The 22,870-nt window shown below is 40.5% G+C and overlaps 1 protein-coding gene and 1 long non-coding RNA gene across 2 annotated transcripts; one reads left to right on the top strand and one right to left on the bottom strand.

Annotated features, from left to right (window-relative positions):
* On the top strand, positions 5,927–8,212 carry LOC110431779. The gene is made up of 3 exons (XR_002449201.1): positions 5,927–6,104; positions 6,202–6,551; positions 8,040–8,212. It is a non-coding gene; the product is annotated as an uncharacterized LOC110431779 (long non-coding RNA).
* Positions 11,164–12,712, bottom strand: LOC8064911. Its single transcript, XM_002464572.2, has 2 exons — positions 12,172–12,712; positions 11,164–12,081 (listed from the first exon to the last, which is right to left on the bottom strand). Exons 1-2 carry the CDS (start codon positions 12,475–12,477, stop codon positions 11,506–11,508), a joined length of 882 nt encoding a protein of 293 aa, XP_002464617.1. The 5' UTR covers positions 12,478–12,712; the 3' UTR covers positions 11,164–11,505.

Raw genomic sequence — 22,870 nt, 5'->3', positions numbered from 1 at the left:
CTGACCTATGTCAATACTCCCTCCGTCCACGAAAGAATCAATTTCTAGGATCCGTGCCAGTAAAACTTTTTAAAGTTTGACTAACTTTATAGAAAAGAGTAACAAGATCTATAATATAAAATGCACATTATATAAAAATATATTCTATGATGAATCTAATAATACTAATTTCATACTATAAATCTTAGCATTTTTTTCTAGAAATTTGATCAAAGTTTAAAAAGTTTGACTTAGGACAACTCTAGGAATTGACTACGGAGGGAGTAGATAGATATGTGGGCGCAGCAAAGCTTGTCGATCTTGTTTATAGGCTGATTATAGAGTAGATTAGTAGGTGGTACCTCGTCGACTCAACCAACTAAACCACTTGGGAATTATTTATTGGACTGTCAATCGATCAAGTACAAGCTGTTTGTTTGGCTCGAGAAAAACTCTCGAGGACCTGTCCATGTGAATTGGTAGATCCAAGGCGTACGATATCATGGAGAGTTTGTATCTGTATCCTCTCTTGACCAGGACCAGGAGTCAGGAGTTGCTACAAGTACAAAGCAATAAAGTCTTGGACCAATTAATATCCATTTCAAGAGAGAATGATCTACCTTGATAAAATTTATTACATAGTCCATAAGAAAACTTAAGATCCTACAATTTTTCAGGCAGACTAGTCCTCCTTTGGATCCCCATGAGAAACATAGAAAAATCATACGAATTGGATTCCTGTAGAAATAGTTACTATTCCCCCATTTGGTTCACATGATTGGGGCAAATTAAGGAATAAGGTGCCTTGGATTCCTATATAGAAATAGTACTATTCACCCCTTTGGTTCGTAGGATTGTGGTACACACTAGCTTGTTCGCTTGAACTCATCTGCTAAATCTGTCAGCAAACAATATTTTCAGTCATGGCTTATTAGCCAAGCGAACAGTCTAGACAATGACATAGAAATGATATCCCCTTTAGATTGAACACATGACTAAGGCCTTGTTTAGTTCATCCTGAAAACCAAAAAATTTTCAAGATTCCCCGTCACATTGAATCTTTCGACACATGCATGAAACATTAAATATAGACAAAAATAAAAACTAATTGCACAGTTTACCTAGTTAGTCCATAGTTGAACCATATTTGCCACAAACAAATAAAAGTGCTACATTAGCGAAATCCAAAATCTTTTCGCATCTAAACAAGGCCTAAAAATTTGTATGAAAACACAAAAGTAGTATTCTAGGAATACATATGCAAAACAGAGAAATGAAAAACATAATAATTTTGTAGGAATATGTGTTGGATAAACTGAAAAAATTACAGAAAATAAGAAAACTTGATGTTTGAGTGGATGTTCCTTTCTATATTTTTTCCTATGAAATCAAACATAAAGAAAACTTTCTTATATTTCTACTCCAGGAGTCAGGCCATCCCTCAAAATCCAAACCAAACGAGTAGGCCAAAATCCAACCAAACGAGTAGGCCTTGTTCAGTTCCCAAAATTTTTACTATAGCACTTTCATTTTTATTTGACAAATATTGTCCAATCATAGACTAACTAAGCTTAAAAGATCTCACGATTTATAGTTAAATTGTGTAATTAGTTTTTATTTTTATCTATATTTAATGTTACATGCATGTGCCGCAAGATTCGATATGACGGGAAATCTTGAAAATTTTTGGGTAGTTTTCGGGAACTAAACAAAGCCTAACTCAAGCCATATGAACGAGAATCCCATTTTCCCCCTCTTTTTCTCATGCATTCCAAAGAAGAAAAATGGAAAATGGAAAAACTAACTCCTCATATGAAATTCATGTGCAATTTCAGCATATAGAATATTAAGGCCTTGTTTAGATGGGAAATTTTTTTTGGATTTCGCTACTGTAGCACTTTCGTTTGTTTGTGGTAAATATTGTCCAATCATAGACTAACTAAGGTCAAAAGATTCGTCTCACGATTTATAGGCAAACTTTATAATTAGTTTTATTTTTATCTATACTAGTATATTACCCGTGCTAACGCTACGGTGACATTTAGAAAAAAATTACAAAACTAAAATAAATCATAAAACTAAAAAACAAACCTACCCCACTAACAAAAAAAAGTCTATATAAAAATTACGGTACTTCATTTGGGAACACATATTTGGTTTTAACAAATGCTATGTAGAAAAGTTACCAAATATAAGGTACAAATATACAGCAAAGCTCACTCAAGTACAATAAACAAATTTACAGATTTCGCTACCTCAAACTTACATGTCACGAAATACTGAGTTAAAATCGATTTAGTGATACAAACCGTGGTCCTGAAACATAACAGGATTTGCATTTGTTTTTTGTAAGGATTTCAACAGAAGTAAAACTCCATTCCAAAGACCTTGCCAATTGCCACATCATGTCTCTGGTGAGATGGATACTTTAAGATACAATGGTAAAGTTACACTTTTTCATGCATTATGAGTTCAAGTCAATTACTCAATTTAAACCAGATGAGGTTTCCTTTCACATTATCATTCGCATTGGAAACATTGCCTCTACATTTTTCTTGTACAAATATGAACTCTGAGGAATGTGGATGGAATGCAGCACAAATTGATGTTGGTAACAGCTAAATGCACACAAAATTAGTTTTCCAAATCTGAAACTTGTCATTGCCTAATTGGTCGTAATAACAGGATGATATCACTATGTCTAACAGCCTGCCCTGCTCCTGGATAATCTGAGTATCCATTCGTTCAAGATGATCTTTGAGTGCAACAAGAACCTAATAAAGTATCCTACCAAATGGATCAAGAAAGGAGGCACGCAGCAGAAGTTACCAACCAATTGATATGTGTGTTGTTGATGGACCGGCAGACGAGGTCGTCCCGGAGCAGCATGGCCACCTCGAGGTCGGCCTTATTGGCCGCCACGTGAGCCGCCATGGCCGTCTCGAAGGACCCTCCCCCGAGAACCATCACCTGCGAAACCCACCACTCAACTTCTCCCAATCAAATCCCGCAAGGAAGCGCGCATCCAAATCCAAGCCCAGAGAGTCCGTGGGAGTCCTACCTTGCGCGTGCTCTCGAGGACGTCGCTGCGGTTGCGGCGGCGCCAGGAGCGGGACCACCGGACCAGCTTCTCCCACGCGATGCGCACCGCGTGGCGACGGTCCTTGCGGCCGCTCCTGCGTGGCGCGGCGCCGGCGTCGTCGTCGTCGTCGTCGCTGGAGTCCTCGTCCTCCGGCGTGGCGGCGCATGATTGGCTGGACCTGCCTGGCGACGCGGTCGAGCGTCGCCCAGGCGGCGGCCGCGTCGGGCTTGGTCTTGAGAGCACGGACCTCCCACACCTTGTGCAGGTCGCCCACCCCCATCGCCGCCCCGCCAATGGAGGCCAGCCCGACGCGGTCCTCCACGGCCGGGGTCGGTTTTCTGACGGAGTTGCGATACAGATACGGAGTTACGGAGATAACGCGCGAGGCTGAGGACGGAGAGTAGGGCGGAGAGTAGAGATGTAAGGTCGTGATCATACTTCTAATCTGGGCCGTCTAATCTGTATGACATGTGTTGTGAGTCGTTGATCTTGTAGGTGGGATTTACCTGGAGAAGATTTCAATTATAGTAGAGATTTAGTGTTTCATACATGTGCCATAAGATTCGATGTGACGGAAAATCTTGAAAACTTTTTGGATTTTGGTGGGAACTAAACCAGGCCTAACTTAAACGGTGATCGGCCCGTCCCTTTGCTTGTTCATTCATGGCACTGTAGAGTACCTGCGATACGTGCAGCGGCGAGGGGGCCCGGGCCGGCCGGCACTGCCCCATGCACGGTGCAGCGGCAACAACGGCGCAGCGATTAAACACGTACGGGCAGGGAAGCAGGTGGCGCAGCGCAGGGCGACTGGCGAGGCAGAGCAGCTCATTCCGTAGCAAAAGCAATACTAGGCATTGTTTAGTTTAGCCTGAAAATCAAAAAGTTTTCAAGATTCTCCGTCACATCGAATCTTGTGGCACATGCATAAAACATTAAATATAGACGAAAACAAAAACTAATTACACAGTTTAGTTGTAAAACACGAGTCGAATCTTTTGATCCTAGTTAGTCCATAATTAGATAATATTTGTCACAAACAAACGAAGTGCTACAGTACCGAAAACTTTTCACTTTTCGGAACTAAATAAGGCCCTAGCATACTAGCATACTGTGGCCTGGCCTCGTTTACTTCATGAAATTTTAACTATTATAGCATTTTTATTGTATTTTGGTAATTATTATTCAATTACGAATTAACTAGATTTAAATTTTTTATTTTATAAATTACAATCAAACTATATAATTAGTTTTTATTTTTATATATATTTAATATTATATATATATATATATTTAAAGATCCGATACAATGAAGAATCTCAAAGAAATTTTGAAAACTAAACTGGAGCCTTGTAGCATACTAGCATGCTTAATGCATTGATTGTGTGTAACAGTAATGCGAGTGGTGCGCACGCGGGCGGTCGCCGGCCACGCGACACCACGGGTCCCCCCGCGCCTGCCCACGCGTACCAGCTCTAGTACGTGTGGTGTGACGGGTGAGAGCACACTGAGAGGTTGCGTGCGGCTATGCTGACCCGCCACCACCTGGGCGTGTCGCCGTGCGCGCCATAGGCGTCCCGCAGCCAGACCAAAGAGCCCTTCACCTGCAGCTGCAGTCCTGCTTCGTCTGTCTGTCAATGCAAACATTTACAAGTAGTAGTACTGAGCACCACTAAGGCTTTGTTTAGATACAACAAAAAAAACCCAAAATTTTACAAGATTTTCCGTCACATCGAATCTTATGGCACATGCATGAAGTATTAAATATAGATAATAAAAATAACTAATTACACAGTTTATCTGTAAATCATGAGACGAATATTTTAAGCCTAGTTACTCCATAATTAGACAATGTTTGTCAAATAAAAACGAAAATGCTACAGTGTCAAAACCCAAAAACTTTTTACATCCAAACAAGGCCTAAAAGTAGAATCATTTTCTTTTTCCTAGGAGATTGGTAAATGATTTCGTGTGTTCTGGAGCAATCAAACACTTGATTTTTTTTTGAGACATCTGATTAATTAGCACACGACTAAAGCTCTTTGTTGTTCGATTAGCTTTTGGTTAGGATTTTTGTGCTGAATGGTTTCTCTTCTCTCACTCCGGTAGGTTTAATTTAGAAGAAAAATAAGACCGGACCAAATAATGTTGGTGCCACGCGTGAGGGTAGTGGCGGAGGTAGAGGGTGCACCGGTAGCATCGTGCGGCAGGGCAGTGGGAGGAAACGGTTGGACTAGGCAAGATCGGGGCCGTCACAATGATACCTCCGGCGATTTGATCTGCCGATGGTTAGAAATAAATCTAAGTGGCTATAACACCCCAAAATTTCTATTTTGGGTTGTTATTATAAATCAATAAAAAAATAAAGGGTTTTAATATGTGGATAAAATTTGCCAACAATAGTTTAGATTTCTATATATTTTTATAGAAGAAAAATGGTGCTTTTCAAATATTTTGGAATTAATTAGATGAGCTTTAGTTGATGTGATGCTTGTCTATTACTTGAGTTTATTGTTTTTGTGTGTGCTAAGATTTAAAAAAAACATGTTTAGACACTATCGATCCTTTCCGAGAATTTTCAAACTTTTCCAGGACTTTTTCCCATTTTCTTGGAGCAAAAATATAATTTTTGGACGCTCTAAAATTCTTTTTCATGGACACCAAAAACTTTATCTAGATTGATCAACTCTCAAAATATCTCTAAAAGTTTTCCTTTTATTTTTAGAATTTTGGAAATATTTTTCAGGGATTTAAAATGATTTCAGCTTTTTCTGGAATTATTTTGGAAGTGAAAATGATTTATTTTAAAATCCCAAAATTAAGAAATTCCGAAACTTTTTCAAACCCTAGACCTATATATATGCCGACGTAGCCCTCGACGCGCTGATTCCAGAAGTACAACCCTTATTCCGAGCCGCCGCTCGTATCCCCGCAGATCCATCGCCGAAGTTTTGGATCTCACTTCCGGCGAACTTCTCCGGTGAAAGTTCGGCGAGCTTTTCCGGCCGTCTCCGTCGTCCCCTGCGAAAACCGTCACCACCTTCAGGTTCGTCTCGATCTTCTCTACACCGGCACGCCGTTCCTTTCGTGAATCCGTATCCGTTCGTTTCCCTAATCTCTTCTTTCTCTTTTCCGGTGAAAAGCTCCATGGACGCAACCATCTTCTTCGTTTCCGGCCACCGTGACCTTGTGCGCTACCACCGGCAACCCTGCGCCTGCAGCTAGCCCCGTGAAGCCGCCCTGTGCCCATGGCCTCACGTCTCGCCACTCGTCCCACGCGTCACGCTGCAAGCAGCAACGCCGCCGCCGTCTGTCGCTGCTCAGCCATGGTAGTAGACGTCGAGCCTCCCCTGCCCCAGCCCACGTGGCTCTTGCGCTGCACAGCCCCGTGCCACTCAACCGGACGCCTAGGCCCCTGCTGGAGCCTCTCCTCTTCCCTGCGCCTTGCAGCAACTCAGCCTGGTGGTTGCGTTCGTGACGAACATGAACAGAGGTAGGAGAAAGGGTATTTACAAGTTTGCCACTGTCCTTTAATTCTTTATCATTTAATCATTCTGATTCCGATTCGAGTCGTTCTAGTCGTGTTAGATTCGTGTCGTTGTGTTCTATGCAGTAGCGCAAACACTTATTATGTGACTCGTTTATAAATTTATTATTAATTTAAATATAATTTGTTTAATATTTATTTTATAACTTTCTAATTAAAAGCCACCTAGGGTTGTATTTTGGTTCTCGTTGTGTGAGATCGTGTCGACCAAACCTATATGTTAATGGTGGTGTTTAGCAAGTCTCACATGTTTGAAATTTATAATTTAAATATTAATTTGATTAAATTTTATTGAGCGCCTCTTTTAATTAATTAAAAGTAATTTAGGTTTATCTCCAATCTCTTATGGATAATAAACTTGATTAACATCAACTTTAGTGTGTCTTTATTAATTATAGTTTGTTTAGTTAAATATGAACCATGTAATTAATCTGGTTAATATTTATCTAATGTCTTTTTGGATTAAAAGTAACTTATATTTATAATTTAGATCTTTTATAAATAAATAAATGGTAACATTATTAATATCAACTTAAATGATTCTTTATTAGTTATAACTTGTTTAGTATAAATGCGACACATGTTAGGATTTGATTAGTTGCTCTCACTTGCTTTATGTTTCTAAAATTACAAAGACGTAAATGGCTTAAATTATATATAATCATCTACAATTAAAATATAACTAAAGTTTAACTCTGGTTTTTATAATTCAACATAATTTGATTAATGATTGCACATATTTGTTTCTAAATAAAAGTAACATATGAAAATATTAATCTTTTTATAACTACTTGTCAACTTAAATGTGTATTTATCAATTATTAATTTGCCTTGTTTAAATATGATCATATAAAGTTGTTTTAGATAATTTTGATTAGTATTTGTTCAACGTCTTTTTGAATTTAAAGTAGTTTAGGTTTATCTCCGATCTTTCATAAATCATATTAATTATATAATATCAACATAAATGCCTTGTTAATTATGACTTGCTCAGCTCAACTTTGAAAATAAATAGTGATTCTAATTAAGTTGTTCTCACTCGTTTTATATTCTCTAAGCTTTGAATGCTAAAATAGTTTAAATAATTTCTATAATTATTTATAAATAGAGTATGACTAGAACTATACTTCATCTTTTTATAATTATAATTTGTTTAATTCCACTTTTTGAGTTGTTTCTCTAAAAAGTCTATCACCTCTTTTCATCAAATAAAATAGATCAAGCGAATAGTTGGTCTTCTTCGTTGCACTTCGAACCTCTAAAGTCGTGTCCAATTAACTATAGCTCCATTCTCAATTGTTCTTGCGTTGTCTCGATCGTAGCATCAAGCCGTGTCGTTTAATGCGCTCTTTCTAAGCTCTTCTTTTGAATAATGCTTGTTCTTAGTCGTGATTGTTTGTTTGTCTGTTTGTGTTACTTGGTTGCTTCGAGTAGAAGTGTGGATCGTCAACAGTGAAGACCAGGAGCTGAGGACCGACAGTTGCAGTAGAAGCTAAAGATCAGAAGATAGAAGCCAAAGAATTATGAGCAGTTATACACTGGGAATAAAAGCAAGTGCAGACACCGTTTGATCATTTTGAACCTACTCATTAATGTCATTTACTTTACATGCATGTGTCCAATGAATGCAAACCCTAAGGACATGACTAGCTTTACTTACTATTCATTGTTCACCTGGGGTTATGTATATGGGTAGACTAGGCTATACTAGGTTTGCTTAGCTGCTCTACTCATCTTATACATAAGCCTAAACAAGTAATGATCTCTACTCAACTTGATGCTTAAACTGTGCTGAACCTTTGGTCACTGCGGTGATGGCGATGTTGGATGCTTACGAGCATCGTGATGATGGTGGTGACAGAGAGAGCGGGTACTGTTGGTGGTCCGGTTTGCCGGGCATACCCGTCTCTGCTCTCCGTAAGGACTTAGTCAGGGAGCGGCCCCCTGGGACATACAGTGCAGCTCCAAGCTATATGGCTCTGGCTTGACTAATTAGCAGGACCTCCACTAGTAGGGTGTTACTTTCCGGGTAGGCGTGAGGAAGTAACTTGGGTAATGAATATTAAGTTGTCGGTTGATCGGTACGCCATGGCTATGGGTATCGACTGTCGAGCACCCCGGCGAAAACTTGCGAGTGGCATCCTATTAGTTGGACCCTGTGAAAGGTCTCGTAGTGAGACCCTGCCTGCTCACCTTGGCAGTGTTTTGGGGAGTCATGACCCCGGGCAAATGGGAATCACGACTTGGAGTGAACGTGCACACCTCTGCAGAGTGTAAAACTGATATATCAGCCATGCTCACGGTCACGAGCGGCCCAGACCCTCACTTGATGAGCAAATTGGATTCACTGGATACTTGGAGATGGAGCTTGGCGAGGTTGCTACCTCGTGTTTTGGCGGAATGGCTATTCCGTGTTGGCAGGATTGCTATCCTGTGTTAATAATTAGGGTTAATCCCTGGACTACTATAATTATTAGGATAGTCATTTAAAAGATGCTAATTACTACTTACACTAATTAAGGGTTGGGTCTATGCTACTCATAATTAGTAGTAGGTTGTTCTAATAATAGTCATAATTAAAAGTGATCAACTAAAATGCTACCGCAGTCAAACCAAGTCAGCTTTATCTTGTTTTAAGTCTTGCATGTCATTACTTTTCGTCTGTGCTTGCTGAGTTCGACATGAACTCACCCTTGCCATTTCCCCCACACCCCAGTGTGTAGTAAAGTGCTGCTCAGAAGAAGGACATAGATGCTATGGAGTTTTCTAGAAGCTTATCAGAAGTGCTTGGCGTACGGAGCCCCCAGTCAACCGTCCCTGAGAAGAATGGAGCCTAAGAAGTTTAGCTACTCTTTCCGCGTACTCTGATGTTTTGTAAGTGTTATTATAAATATGTTTACCGCTATATATAACATTGATTCTGATATTTCTATTCTTTGGTTATATGTGTGGACTTCCTGGGCACACATATGACGACTCTGGTCTTATTTTTAAAGCCAGGGTGTGACAGTGGCCAACTCTTTTTACATTTGAGTGGAATTACTTGGAAAACAACTTAATTATATCTGTTCTCGTAAAGTATTTTGGAACGAGATATTATGGAATTTTGTGTAGGATCAAATATTATGAAATTTAGAATAGGATTAGTATCAAATCAAAGCAACTTGGTAGGATACTACTATCGCAAGTTTTAGTACAGATCAAGAGAACCACTTCACAAAATCTACGTAGAATCTCTTCTCGTCATAAAATTGTTTAGCAAGGTTTCTCCTAAATTTAGCTTAGCCGTCTTTTAATGTAAATTGAGAAGTAATTCTTGTCTAGTTTTATTAGAATCTATGTAATTCTTTTTTTGTTATTTGGTTGAGCAGAAGTGAGGGCTGCCAAACAATTCCTTAGCGGATCCTAGAGAATTAATTTCAGCCACAAATCATTTCTCTCAAAGAGCACGTCAGCGTCAGGAGGAAGAATGAACTCTTCCAAGTGAGCCCAGAGCTTCTACAGGAAAACTCTCGAAATTTCTTCTGCCAATTTGACCGGAAACAAGAAAGATAAATAATATCAAACGCTCATTAATTTGCTTCGTTTGCCACACAAATAAGAGGGAGAAACCGGCGAAAACTCCATTTTGGCGCCTTCCTCACAAGCTGCAGAGAGGCAGAGAATCTATCGTAGTACTACCAGCCCTGGCGCCGTGGCAGTGGCAGTGCAGTACATCTTTTGATCCAGATTTGGATTGGATTAGGCGCCCAAATTATCAACTAAAATTTATAAAAAGTTTAGGGACCCCATCCGATCCACACAGTTTTGTTTTTTTTTTTTGACGTCTACTGATAATACTGGTAAATTAGAGGGAACCTCCAGAATGGGGGCGTGGATAAATATTTGCCACTTGCGGCTGTCGCCCTTTACCTTGCAACAACCGGCACCTGGGCTGGGTCTGCCCTGCTGGGTGCCTTGCACAGTACAACCACCTTGGATTTTTCTTACATTTATCCACTTACTTATTTATTTATTTATTTATCAAGAGAGGTTGGAGAATATTATTTTTTATTTCAGAGCATATGCCAGGCGACAGTTCAACAACCTAATCTGGAATTCAGAAGAATTGCATCTACTAACACCCAATTGGCCTTTATATTTTTATTTATACATATTTTTATTTATACATAATATAATTGAAAGGCAGTATCTCATGGCAGGGTTTGTTTATTATTGCTATATTTATATATATAGGCATCCAGTTAGCATTGCGTGCACAACAGTTGAACCAGAAGATTTTCCTTCCATTCAATCAACATACCTCCCAAGCTAAGTCTGCAAATTGCAAGCTAAAAGTCAGAGAAATGTAATCTCTTTCTCTTCCGGTTAAAAACCAAAGAAATATGCCAAATCAAATGATTATACTATTGAGGACAGGCTACTTTTTCTTGTCCAGGTAAACTCAGTTTGTCCCTTTCAGAAAACAACACACAGTCTGTAATATGTAATTTGTGCGGTGCTCAATTTTGGTTGTAGTAGATCTGAGAATCCAAGAGTGTGCAAGCTTTTACAGCCGTTAAAACTGGCAATTTTCACTGGGTTTTTAGTATATATAATAATAATAATAATAATAATCAAATCACATCTTCGCAAGTTTTATCACTACACAAACAAACATCATTACCAAAAGTGGACGCTAATCCGATATTTTCTTTTACTACTTCTCTTCCTAAAAAAAACTAGCACTACACTACATACCTCTCGCCTTCATTTCGCGCTGCACTAATAACCTCACTCATCACATGGCAGTCCAAATTACGTACCACCCCACCAAAATTAAAAGTTAAATTTTGACGAGATTTCTAGCTTTTGCAGCTAGACCCTCCTCCAAGACAAAAATGGCAAGAGAGCCCTGTCGTCACGCGGCGGTTCCGGTTCCGGTTCCGGGTCCCTCCCCGTCGTCCTTCTCCTCGCCCGCGGCGGCGTCGGCCGGCGGAGCCTCGCGTTCGTAGGGGGAGAGCCACTTGGCGCGCATGTACTCGGGCTTACGCCAGGGCGGGAGGTGGAGTCCGCGCTTCCTGAGGCTGGCGCGGGCGGCGGCGGCGGCCGCGGCGACGAGGAGGCGGAGCCTGTCGTCCTTGCCCACGAACACGGGCGGCAGGCGCTGCAGCAGGGCGCGGTACGCCTTGGTGGGGCGCGCCACCTCGAACGCCGACCGGAAGTCCGCGTCCACCAGGACGCGCTCGCACGCGCCGCGGTCGGACGCCGCCGGGAGGAGCACGTCGATGTACGCGTGCTCACCCGCCGGGTGCGACGGGGACTTGTCCCAGCGGGAGACGCAGACGGCGGCGTCGTGCCCCGCGGCGCGGAGCGACGAGGCCACCAGGCGGAGCAGGTCGCGCCGGCGCGCCCCCGCCGCGCGGTGCCGCTCCAGGTGCGCGCACACGTCGGCGAGGAGGTTGCGCTCCCGAAGCGTAGCGCAGTGGACGAGGCCCTGATCGACCACGGCGGCGCGAGCGACACGGTTAGACTTAGAAATCAAATCACTTGCCGAGCGAGCGAGGTGTGCTACTAGCGTACCAACCTTGATCGTCTCGGCGACGTCCGAGGCCGCCGCCGCTTCGTCGTCCTCCTCGTCATCCGAATTATCGCCTCCGTGGAAGCAGTTGCAGTACCGGCCGCCGTGCCCGGCCTTGTCGCCGCCGCCGACGCCGTCCTCCATGAAGCTGCGCACCATGCCGTCCAGGCACACGGAGCTCGGCTCCGCGTCATCCTTCTCCCCGGCATCCGCCGACGGTAGACGATCCGCTGGCGAGATCCGCAGGAGCTGGCGATCGAACAGCCGCTTCAGCATCGACCTCGCCGGCGGATCGGTCGCAGCGGCCCTCATATACTATATCCCAAGGCAAAGAAATGAGCGGCACGAGTCGTACGTATCACCAGGGGAAGCGATCTTGGGAGGGGATGGCGGCGGTTGCCGGAGACATGGCCTCGTCGGGCTCTGCTGCGGCCCCTGGATGATTCGATTCGATCGCAGCGGTTAGGGTTTTTTCGATCGGCTCGATTTTTTTGGGTGCGAATGAATTGCAGGGGCGGGGGGAAGAGGAGTATAGAGGACGAGGGGGAGGGGACCGGTTTTAAAGCAGCGGAGGAAGCCGACGTGGACGGTTCGATGGCGTGGCGGCCTACGTGTTTGTTCTTATCCGCATGCTGTCCGAGGTGGCACCAGACTTGTAGGCCCTCCTCTGTTCATCGGTTCGTTTTGGAATACAGTACTAGCATCGTCTCAAGTAACTCAAATAAAAATATTTCTTCTGTTATTTTAAAATAAATACCTATTCTAGTATGGGTCAATATTCATACGGTCTCATGGTAATGTGATTATATTTTTTTTGTGAAACTGTTCTTCACGGAATCACGACCCATGCATATGATTTGCATCTAGTGACTAGCTAAGGAGTAGTATGATTTTTTAGACATATACTCAAGGTGGAATGTTCTTGGTTACTTGAGATTTATCTCTTGGGAGAATACTTTTAAAACGTACTATGTCCATTAAACATAACAACATTGTACTTATTGCAATACTTGCTACGGGGTGAAAAAACTATGTTAATTTAATTTGTTGCTCCAGTAAGAAAGGTTTTTCAAAGCAATGTTATGCCAATAATGAAACTAAAATGACACATGATCTATTAATCTGCAGCACCGGCACGTAGGCCATCGCAGCCCCGCTAGCATTGGGGTCGTTGCCTTGTCCATCCAGTGATTGGGACACTACCATTTCACAGGGTCAGCGCGGTCACAAAGCTCGATGGCGAAGCAAAGGCCGCCGTGCTAGCTGATCCATCATCGACATGTTCAATATTGAGGCAATTGATCTAAGTCTTAATCAAACAACCCTGTAATGCAGGCTGTATTTTGTTTGAAAATTTCAAAAACTACAAAATTTTGGCACAAGTATTTTTGTTAATAAATACTTGTATGAAAATATTTTCTTCATCCTAAAACTCTGTGAGAAATACTCCCTCTTGAATGTATCTAGACAAGTGCTTGTCTATGTACATGGCCAGAAGTTTAGAGCTTGTTTGGTAGAATTTCTCTTCGGCTCCGGTTTTGGCTTTTTTAAGGAGCTCTACTAAACCTTTTTATGAAGAAACTGTTTTTGAGTAAAAGCAGATGAAGCCGGAGCCGTTTTGACAAAATCATAATCTGTGGCTTCATCAAAATGGATTCGACTACTCTAAAAGAGCCTCTTGTCAGAATCTGCTAAACAGGACCTTGTTATGGGATGAAGGATAATCGTAGCTTGTCTCTATGTATGACCAAGAGTACGATGGAAACCTACTTTTCTAGTTACCCTGACATTCTAAAATACTCTTTTTTGTATGTTAGACGCTTGGCCACTAAAATGTCGAAATCCAACCAAGTTTGGATCGGTGCGGTTAGGATTTGTCCAGGGAGGTGGTACCGTAGTACTCTGATGTTCCTTGTGTTTGATAGAGCAATTCGGCCTTGTTTAGTTCGCTCCAAAAACCAAAAACTTTTCAAGATTCCTCGTCACATCAAATCTTACGACATATACATGAAGCATTAAATATAAATAAAAATAAAAACCAATTACACAGTTTACTTGTAATTCACAAGGTGAATCTTTTAAGCCTAATTACTCTATAATTGGATAATGTTTGTCAAATATTCAATCTTATACGTGATAAAAAAAATCTAGAGGAAAGGCCTAATGTTAGGCCTTGTTTAGATGCAAAAATATTTTGGATTTTGACAAATATTTTGGATTTTGACACTGTAGCATTTTCGTTTTTATTTGACAACTAGGCTTAAAAGATTCGTCTCGTGATTTACAGTTAAACTGTGCAATTAGTTATCTTTTTTATCTATATTTAATGTTTCATGCATGTGCCGTAAGATTCGATGTGATGGGGAATCTTGTAAAGTTTTGAGTTTTTGGGTGTATCTAAACGAGGCCTAGTTGGGTTTGAACCGAGACAACTGGAAATTTGAACTGGATTCATATGATACGGAGATCCTCGCGAACTGTGCGGTCAATACTGTAGCAGAGACCGACAATGGCAACAGGAAAACGAATTTTTACTGCTAGGTGATGCATCAGCCCGTAACCCAAAAAGATTTGTAAAAATCGTCATTATTACTTCCCTAGATTTACTCATGAAGTTGTCTGTTCTAAACTCAGGCATTGTTTAGTTAACCCCGAAATCCAAAAAGTTTTCAAGATTCCTTGTCACATCGAATCTTGCGGCACATGCATAAAACATTAAATATAAATAAAAACAAAAACTAATCACACAGTTTGACTGTAAATCACGAGATGAATCTTTTAAGTCTGGTTAGTCCATGATTAGATAATATTTGTCAAATAAAAACGAAAGTACTACAGTACCAAAATCTGAAATAATTTCGGAACTAAACAAGGCCTCACCCAAATGGCCAATGCATGCGATCCCTTCCCAGAGTACGAAAACTGGTGTCTCGTAATATAAATGATTCTCTCCAAATATAATAAAATGTAAACTTATTTTTTTTAAAAAAATGGCCAATGCATGCAGATACGAAATCCATTCCATTTCAAATGCCAGTCGGGAGAATCCAGGCACTGCATTTTTCCTTTTTTGCGTTACTCTATTTGATGTGACTCGTAACGGTTTCAGCTTCCTCTCCAAAAAGGCAAAAACTATAGGAAATAGCAAAAGATCGATCTTTTTCTCTCCTGCCCCTAAGTCCCTAACCCAGAATAAGTTAAGCAAGAGAATAACCAGTGAAGCCAGTTTGGAGGGGTTTGCATTGGCTTTCGATGTAGTGAAAAACTATCGTACTACGCAGATCAGATACGTTGTTACATTACAGAATCTGAAGCAACGGTAAAGCCCTCCATGTCCCAAATGTGAATATTTTGGAAAGACAGTGCTGGCCAACTGAAACCATAAGGACGATGCGCATCCAAATCCAAGGAAGTTACTTAAAGAGCCATCCATCCATGGATGTTGCCATCCTCGCGTAATAATGCAATATGCCTCCCATTATTATTATGCTATAATTGACAGGTTATGCAATCAATCAGGGATCCAGGGATGTGCAGCAGGCCTATTGGTACAAAAAAAAAAAGTAGCGGCACGCGGCACGCCCAATCAGTGAGGAAAGCTTCCACTCAAGCAATTGCTTGCCACAAAACATGGAGCCAGCCAAGATGCCGAGACCGAGAGAGGTGCAGCAGTAGATGGTGTTTGGCTGAGCAATATCCCATGCCTCCCTGCACAAGCCACCTCAAATGAAGCAGTGCAGCGCAGGCAAGGCACCTGCTGGAGCTGGACCTCCCGGCCTCCCCTGTCTTATTCTAACCTGCGATTTTAGTTGTAATTAATAATATGTTACGTGGCCTCTTTGAAACAAACCATTCGATGGGGTTGCTTGATGCCCTCGTCACCTTCTCAATCAAATTTATGTGTAATACTTGTGCTAGGGCTTTGTTTTGATCCAAATTTTTTTGGATTTTGAGACTGTAGCACTTTCGTTTTTATTTAAAAAAGCATTATCCAATCATGGAGTAACTAGGCTTAAAAGATTCGTCTCGTAATTTATAGGCAAACTGTGCTATTAGTTTTTGTTTTTATCTATTTTTAATGCTTCATGCATGTGTCGTGAGATTCAATGTGACGGAGAATCTTATTTTTTTTTTGTTTTTAGGTGAACTAAACAAGGCCTTAAGGCTCAAGGCTGGACTGGAATTCTTGGCTTCATCCCTGCCCTCACCTTGCAACTTGCAAATAATAACCCTGTTTGCAGTAGTTGCTTCTTTTTTATTTTTAATTTTGTCAATAATTTGGAAAATCACGAGGACAATTGGTGGCTGGTCCTGATATCGTGATTGTAGGTTGAAAATAGCGTGAAGTAGTTATGCTTTTTAGAGGGAAAATGACTATAGATGCATCACATCAACTAGAGCTCATCTAGAAAGTAACACTTGTACTGCTACTTAGGGATATTTGGTTAGGGTTATTAGAGTTTAATAAGTACGGTAGCATTTTTATTTTATTTGATAATTAATATCTAATTATAAACTAATTAATCTTAAAAGAATTTATCTCGTAAATTAATCTCATTTTATAAATAATTTATACTTCATACATATATCTAAATATTTAATATAACATATGATAAACTTTAATAAGACAAACCAAACGAACCTTCTAACAGTTCTGCCATGCCATGGCCCGGCGCGGCAATCCATCCATCTAGAGGACTCATCATGGCTCATGGAGAGAAAACAAGGGTTTATGTAAAGTCCTTTTTCAAGACATATTTGTATTATGTGGAGTATGTACATACATACATATATAAAATAGTGGATTTGGCAGGAACAGGATAACGTTATGGAGACCCTTTCAAGGGATTTTTCTTTTTGATGAGAAGGCCGTTTCAAGGACGTGTCACGTGTTGAGGGTGCATGATACAATTGAAGTCAATGCAATGCTTGTGGTGAGGATTGAGGAGCAGGCAGGCAGGCAGCAACTTTATGGGCATAAATGGTCCCAGTACAGGGACCTGCTACTGCTAGTAGGAGTATTTCCTGTGACCAGGAAGGATTACGGGTCCAATCATTGCCTCGGTTATCAGCTCCTAATCCTTGTGGTTTGACGAAGTGGGAGTGGTGCCAAGTCGCTGCAAATGCGATGTGATGTGACCGGGAGAAAGCAGAGTCTGACATGGAACTGAAAGGTACACCACCACCCCACCTGTGCTGCCTTATCACTTCGGCACACCCATCTTTATCTTTCCTTTGTACAAAATCACCAGCGATGGTTGCTTTGGTTACGTGACACATCACCTATTCATGTTATCTTTTGGTACATATACGTACGGAGTTATGTGACCGACCCTGAGCCGGACCCAATTCCAGTGCTGTCCTAGTCAGTGATTGATGTCTGTTCCTGCTGCTGGTGAGCCGTCCAGCACCACACACAAGACAGACGGACACAGGTCGTGCGTGTTGCAATTGCAACGGACACAGAAGAACAAGGCAAGGGCAGCAACCGTAGTATCTGTTCTCATTCAACTCATTCAGTTTCAGTCCTCCGAGTGAGGTGCTATTTAGGCCACCTTCGTTTCACCGGGAACGAGCTTGAGGAAGAATTCCTTGGCGGATTATTACTTCAATTTATATAAACTTTTACTAATAGATTGATTCCTGGCTCTCTAATTGCCATAACCGAACGAGCATTTAGGATAGATAATCTCTGCTCTGACTCTGAATGCGCCCGTCGTTTTTCTCTTACCATCCGATTCTCAAGTGAAAGCAGGGCCTTGTTTACTTCCAAAAATTTTTACAAAATAGAAATAGTAGCACTTTCGTTTGTATTTGACAAATATTGTCCAATTATGAACTAACTAGGCTCAAAAGATTCGTCTCGTCAATTTCGACCAAACTGTGTAATTAGTTTTTATTTTCATCTATATTTAATACTTAATGCATATGTCTTAAGATTCGATGTGACGGGGAATCTGAAAAATTTTGCAAAATTTTTAGGAACTAAACAAGGCTCAGGATAAATCACAGCTGAACCACGACTCCAATTCTCCCTCCCACTCTGCGAGGAGAGGGAAACAGAGGCACGCACCCAAGGCATCGATCACGTCTCTCTCTCTCCCAGCAAAAATAAATAAAATCCCGATGTCTTGAGCTGACAGCCGCATCCCTGAAACGTGTTGGGCAGCATGGAACCTGGTGCTTTGAGACAAAAAAACAAAATTTCCTCAGCTCCAGCATGAGCACCTTGCCGACTTCCATCACGGCATCACCTTTAGTACCACCAATGGCGGAGTTTCATGCGCATATGTTTTCAACATTTGCTTATACTAAATCTATACGTGATCCAATGCGTATAAATTTTTACTATAATTTAATCATACAATAATTAGTTCATCATAAAAATTTTATCACAATTGGGCTATACAAACTATAGCTATGAATTATTCTAATTAATTACAGAAAAACATAGATGATCTAAAGTCACAACAAAACTTATACTAAATCATATTATATTATATATTCATTATGTAGATGTACTCATGTGAATTCAAAAAATTAGATTTTCTATTTTATGATTTTTCTGTAATTTATTATGATTTTTTAAATATTCAACCAAAAAAAGATAAAGATAAAATCTCCTTCAAAAGTGCTTATAACAGGGTCAGAGAGGTAAGATAAAGGGTTCTAAAAGTTGAGATATTTAATCTGGTTTCGGAGTTTATGGAGAAAAAACAAACTATCAGAAAAGTTGAGGGAGCTATTGTAGATTTTTTCCCGCTCCAAGGAGGAGTTATTTGCGCTTTGCCAATTGCGACGTTTCCTTGGCGAGCTGTCCTGCTGCGAAGCATTTGGCCCATTTGCCGTGTTCAGTGGATATCCCCGTGAGACCAAAATTCAGTGGATGTCCACGCATGCTTCCCCACTCCGGCCCATATATATGGTCATGTATATGGGCAACAAGGGCTCTTTTCCAAGGCAACAAGGGCTCACGTTTAGTATACTGCTAAAGCTTTATTTATTTATTGAGCATCTTAACAACCTTAAATAAAAACTGAAAACTAAAAAGTTGTAGATCTCGTCGAGAGCTATAATTTTCATATAAAAAACATCTTCATCTGAGATCATATGAAAAAGATACAATTTTCCTGCTAAAACTTAACTCTTTTCTCTAGGGGTAAAATTATATTTTACCCACACACTTAACACCGTCAGCAGCCTGAATTAGATGCAAGGCCAAAGAAGGAAGAAATATTCATTTTCAGCCATACGCCATACATGTAAGTTAAAAAATAGGGCTATAGAAGGAAGACACATTTTTTTTAAGGCCATACAGGTAAATATCTAGTATGATCTTGCTTCCCAAATTGTGTGAAATCAAGTTGAAGTTGTTAGCTTGGTGGTAAATCATGATTTCATGACTAATGAGTTTACACTTCCCAAAATGAATAAAGATGTAATGGTTCATGTGAAGCGTTTACTATTGTAGACTACCCTAGAGGCTTTACACATTCAGTCCATATTTGGTTCGAAAGAATGAATTCATCAAATGACATAGAGTTAGCCACACACTTGGGGAAATCTAGTTACACATCTAGATAGATACTTTATGTAGGTTCTGATAAACAAAGGTTTTAGTTAGCCATAAGTTACTTATTAATTCATCCCCTCTTAGACGCCGCAATCGCTTCAGTGATGCCTCTCTACGGGTGGCTAAAATCCAAATAAGCAAGCTGGCCGTGGGCTGCATGTCAGCTAGCGACGATGTCCACCGCAAGTCAGTCAGCGACGCCAGCCCACCCACCAGGGTGTCTACGTGGCCCATTCCAAGTAGCCGGTGAATTGGGCCTATACTGGCCGAAACAGACCCGATTCTACACCATCTGATGCCCTCCTCTCTCAGCACTCTGATCTCGATCAAGAGTACTATCAGCCATTGTCACAGTAACTTTGTATGATTTCAAATTCATTGGCAAAGGAGCAACCACAAAGATGGTACCTAAGGTGAAAAGAGTTTCAAACAGGACGACCCTATTTAGGCCTTGTTTAGATATGAAAACCTTTTGAATTTCACTACTGTAGTATTTTCGTTTGTTTGTGGCAAATATTGTCCAATCTATAGGATTAAAAGATTTATCTCACGATTTACAGACAAACTGTATAAATAATTTTTTATTTTCATCTATATTTAATGCTTCATGCATGTGCCACAAGATTCGATGTGACGAGAAATCTTGAAAACTTTTTGGTTTTTGGGGTGAACTAACCAAGGCCTTAGTGGATAGCCTATTTACGTCGAAGAGGGAACTGAGCGGCCTGCGTGCGTGAGGCCAAAATTCAGTGGATATCCACGCAGGCTTTTTTTTCCCGAGCGTGTCAACACGACACGTGATTCATTAAGCAGAAAGGGAACGTCAAGGTTACAACAGTCCGAAGTAAAGCTCTAATTACCAAAGGCCACTGTAACCTCAATCCAAGTGTCCCCACTGCGGCACATATATGGTCAAGTTACGCTTGTTGACATGCCATCGTGCTGCTGAGTAGGAGGCCTAACATCTCCTGCAGTCCTTACTGAACTTTACAAGGGAATCCCACTTTAGAAACATACTCCTCCTACTCCTATAGAGCATTCGGATTCAGTCTTCTCGTGTTGGTTACGATACAAGCTATAAAACGGACATTTGTGAAGTATTTTTCAGGACTTGTGAAACGCCAGACCAGTTTCCTGACTCGATCGAAAACAACAATATGGAGACGTGCGTAACAGATATATACAAAGGATCTGATGCGCTGCAAGATTGTCAAAAGTTGCGTTGCTGAACTCAAGCATAATGTAAGCATGTTCATATTCCAGGATCCACAAAGTAATGTGCAAGCGCAATCAGGTTGTAGAAGCAGCCATGTTGAAAGAAACATTTTGGGGGCATCTTCTAAGCTTCTTTCCGGCCATTCTGACCTGAATTAGCCCAGATCCTTGTGCCAAACGTCTGGAACTGAAGGAGCAATTTCTTGCAAACCCCCTACGGCACTTCAGCTGAAAATACTGAGTTAGGTTGGATATGCTTTTTACTTTTATTATTCTGATGAAAAAACGTGTCTTCAACAGCGTAATACCCTTGGTCTTTCTGCCCAACAACTGAAAAAAGCTGCTGTATCTTATGACTGACTGGCACCCAAAGAGCTTCAGCCAAGGTTTCCAGCGGTATGAATGAGAATTACGCGTCAAGCTGAAATTTAGGTGACATACAGCTAGAGCAAGTATATGCATATTCTGTTCATCAAACAACTGTCCACGTTCCTTCGTCAATTCATTCTTAAGCATATTTCCAGTCTCAGGAAACACTAGGTTCATTTCCTACACATGCAGCTCATGGACCGATTTGATCGTTTTCTAGTGTTGCCATGCCATGATCTCCGTCTCCGCATGAGAGCGCGCTTTTTTCTCTCCGTCAGAAACCGAACTCTTCTGAAGATCACTTTATCATGTTGTTGTTCCTGCCCATCGGGGCAGCTAATCATTTTTATATACAAAAATGCCCAATACAGTTGTGTAACTATTTAATTATCACATCTTTCTGTATCGTAAAACCTGACAACTGTTGCAAACTGCTGCGTGCTGCCCAACTAGGGTGATGAAACTAGGGATGGTCGTGGATGTTAAAACATCTGAAATATCTAAAATCCGTATTTATTTTTGTGTCAATATTGATATCCGTATTCGTATTTGATTCTAATATAGATACTGAAAGCATTTTCAAGAGCCTTTCTGAGCTCACAATCTAAATTATTATTTCCGAGCCATTTACATAAAAATGTTTTCTATATATTTTCACTCTCTAATAATTTTCTATATTTTGTGTGTACTCTAGAAAGTTATTCTCATTTTTCACTTTTGGGTAGCGAGAAATTTAGAATAGAAAATAATTATATTTGGATAACCATTAAAGAAATTGTTGGATGATATTTTTTCACCAAAATCTGTATTTCTAACATAATTAGGAAGAATATAGACAGACGGCAGGTCAGCGAAGGACCGAGAAAGGCTGTCTGGTGATTTCTTGAAGTTGCTCTAAGTGGATGTATCACGTATTATCCAATTCCACGTTCATGTTTGAAAAAATATATATATGACATTATCAATATTAGATGACTAGAATATTTTGTTCATCTAAAACTATCAACAATCAAAATTATCCGATCTGAATCTATCTCTAGATGAAACCATAAGCTGCCGCATGCGAGTTACCATATAACTAGCAAAGTGACCGGCCAATTGCACATCTAGTATATTCTTTGTTTTACTATCTATCCTAGTATAATATGTATAGTGCATTCTAGAGTTTTTAGAAAAAATTAAGAGAGAACATAAATGATACATATGTCTTCACCTTATTTTTCTAATTAAATGTTATCATCAACATGACCAATGGTGACTTGTTAATAAATAGCAAGTATCACTATAATACCTACCAAATTAATGCATTATTTAATATAAAATTGTTTTCCCCCTAGAATCTCTTATATTTTAGTAAATTTTAGATTCTTGTATGCATTGTATTATAGGATGGAAGGTGTGTATACGATGCTCAACTAAACTATTTTCATCCGTTTTTACTCTCTTGTCCTACTCTTAAGTAAATGGTTTTCTAGCAGTTGTTGTCCCAATAAGTAATCGTTTCACCATAAGTGATCTACACAAAAATATCTCTCTTTATCTCAAATT

Source organism: Sorghum bicolor, chromosome 1 (assembly GCF_000003195.3).
Source record: "Sorghum bicolor cultivar BTx623 chromosome 1, Sorghum_bicolor_NCBIv3, whole genome shotgun sequence".
In the NCBI taxonomy this organism is placed as follows: Eukaryota; Viridiplantae; Streptophyta; class Magnoliopsida; order Poales; family Poaceae; genus Sorghum; species Sorghum bicolor.
Note: the sequence above shows the minus strand (reverse complement) of the source record. Positions and strands in the feature narration are given on the sequence as shown.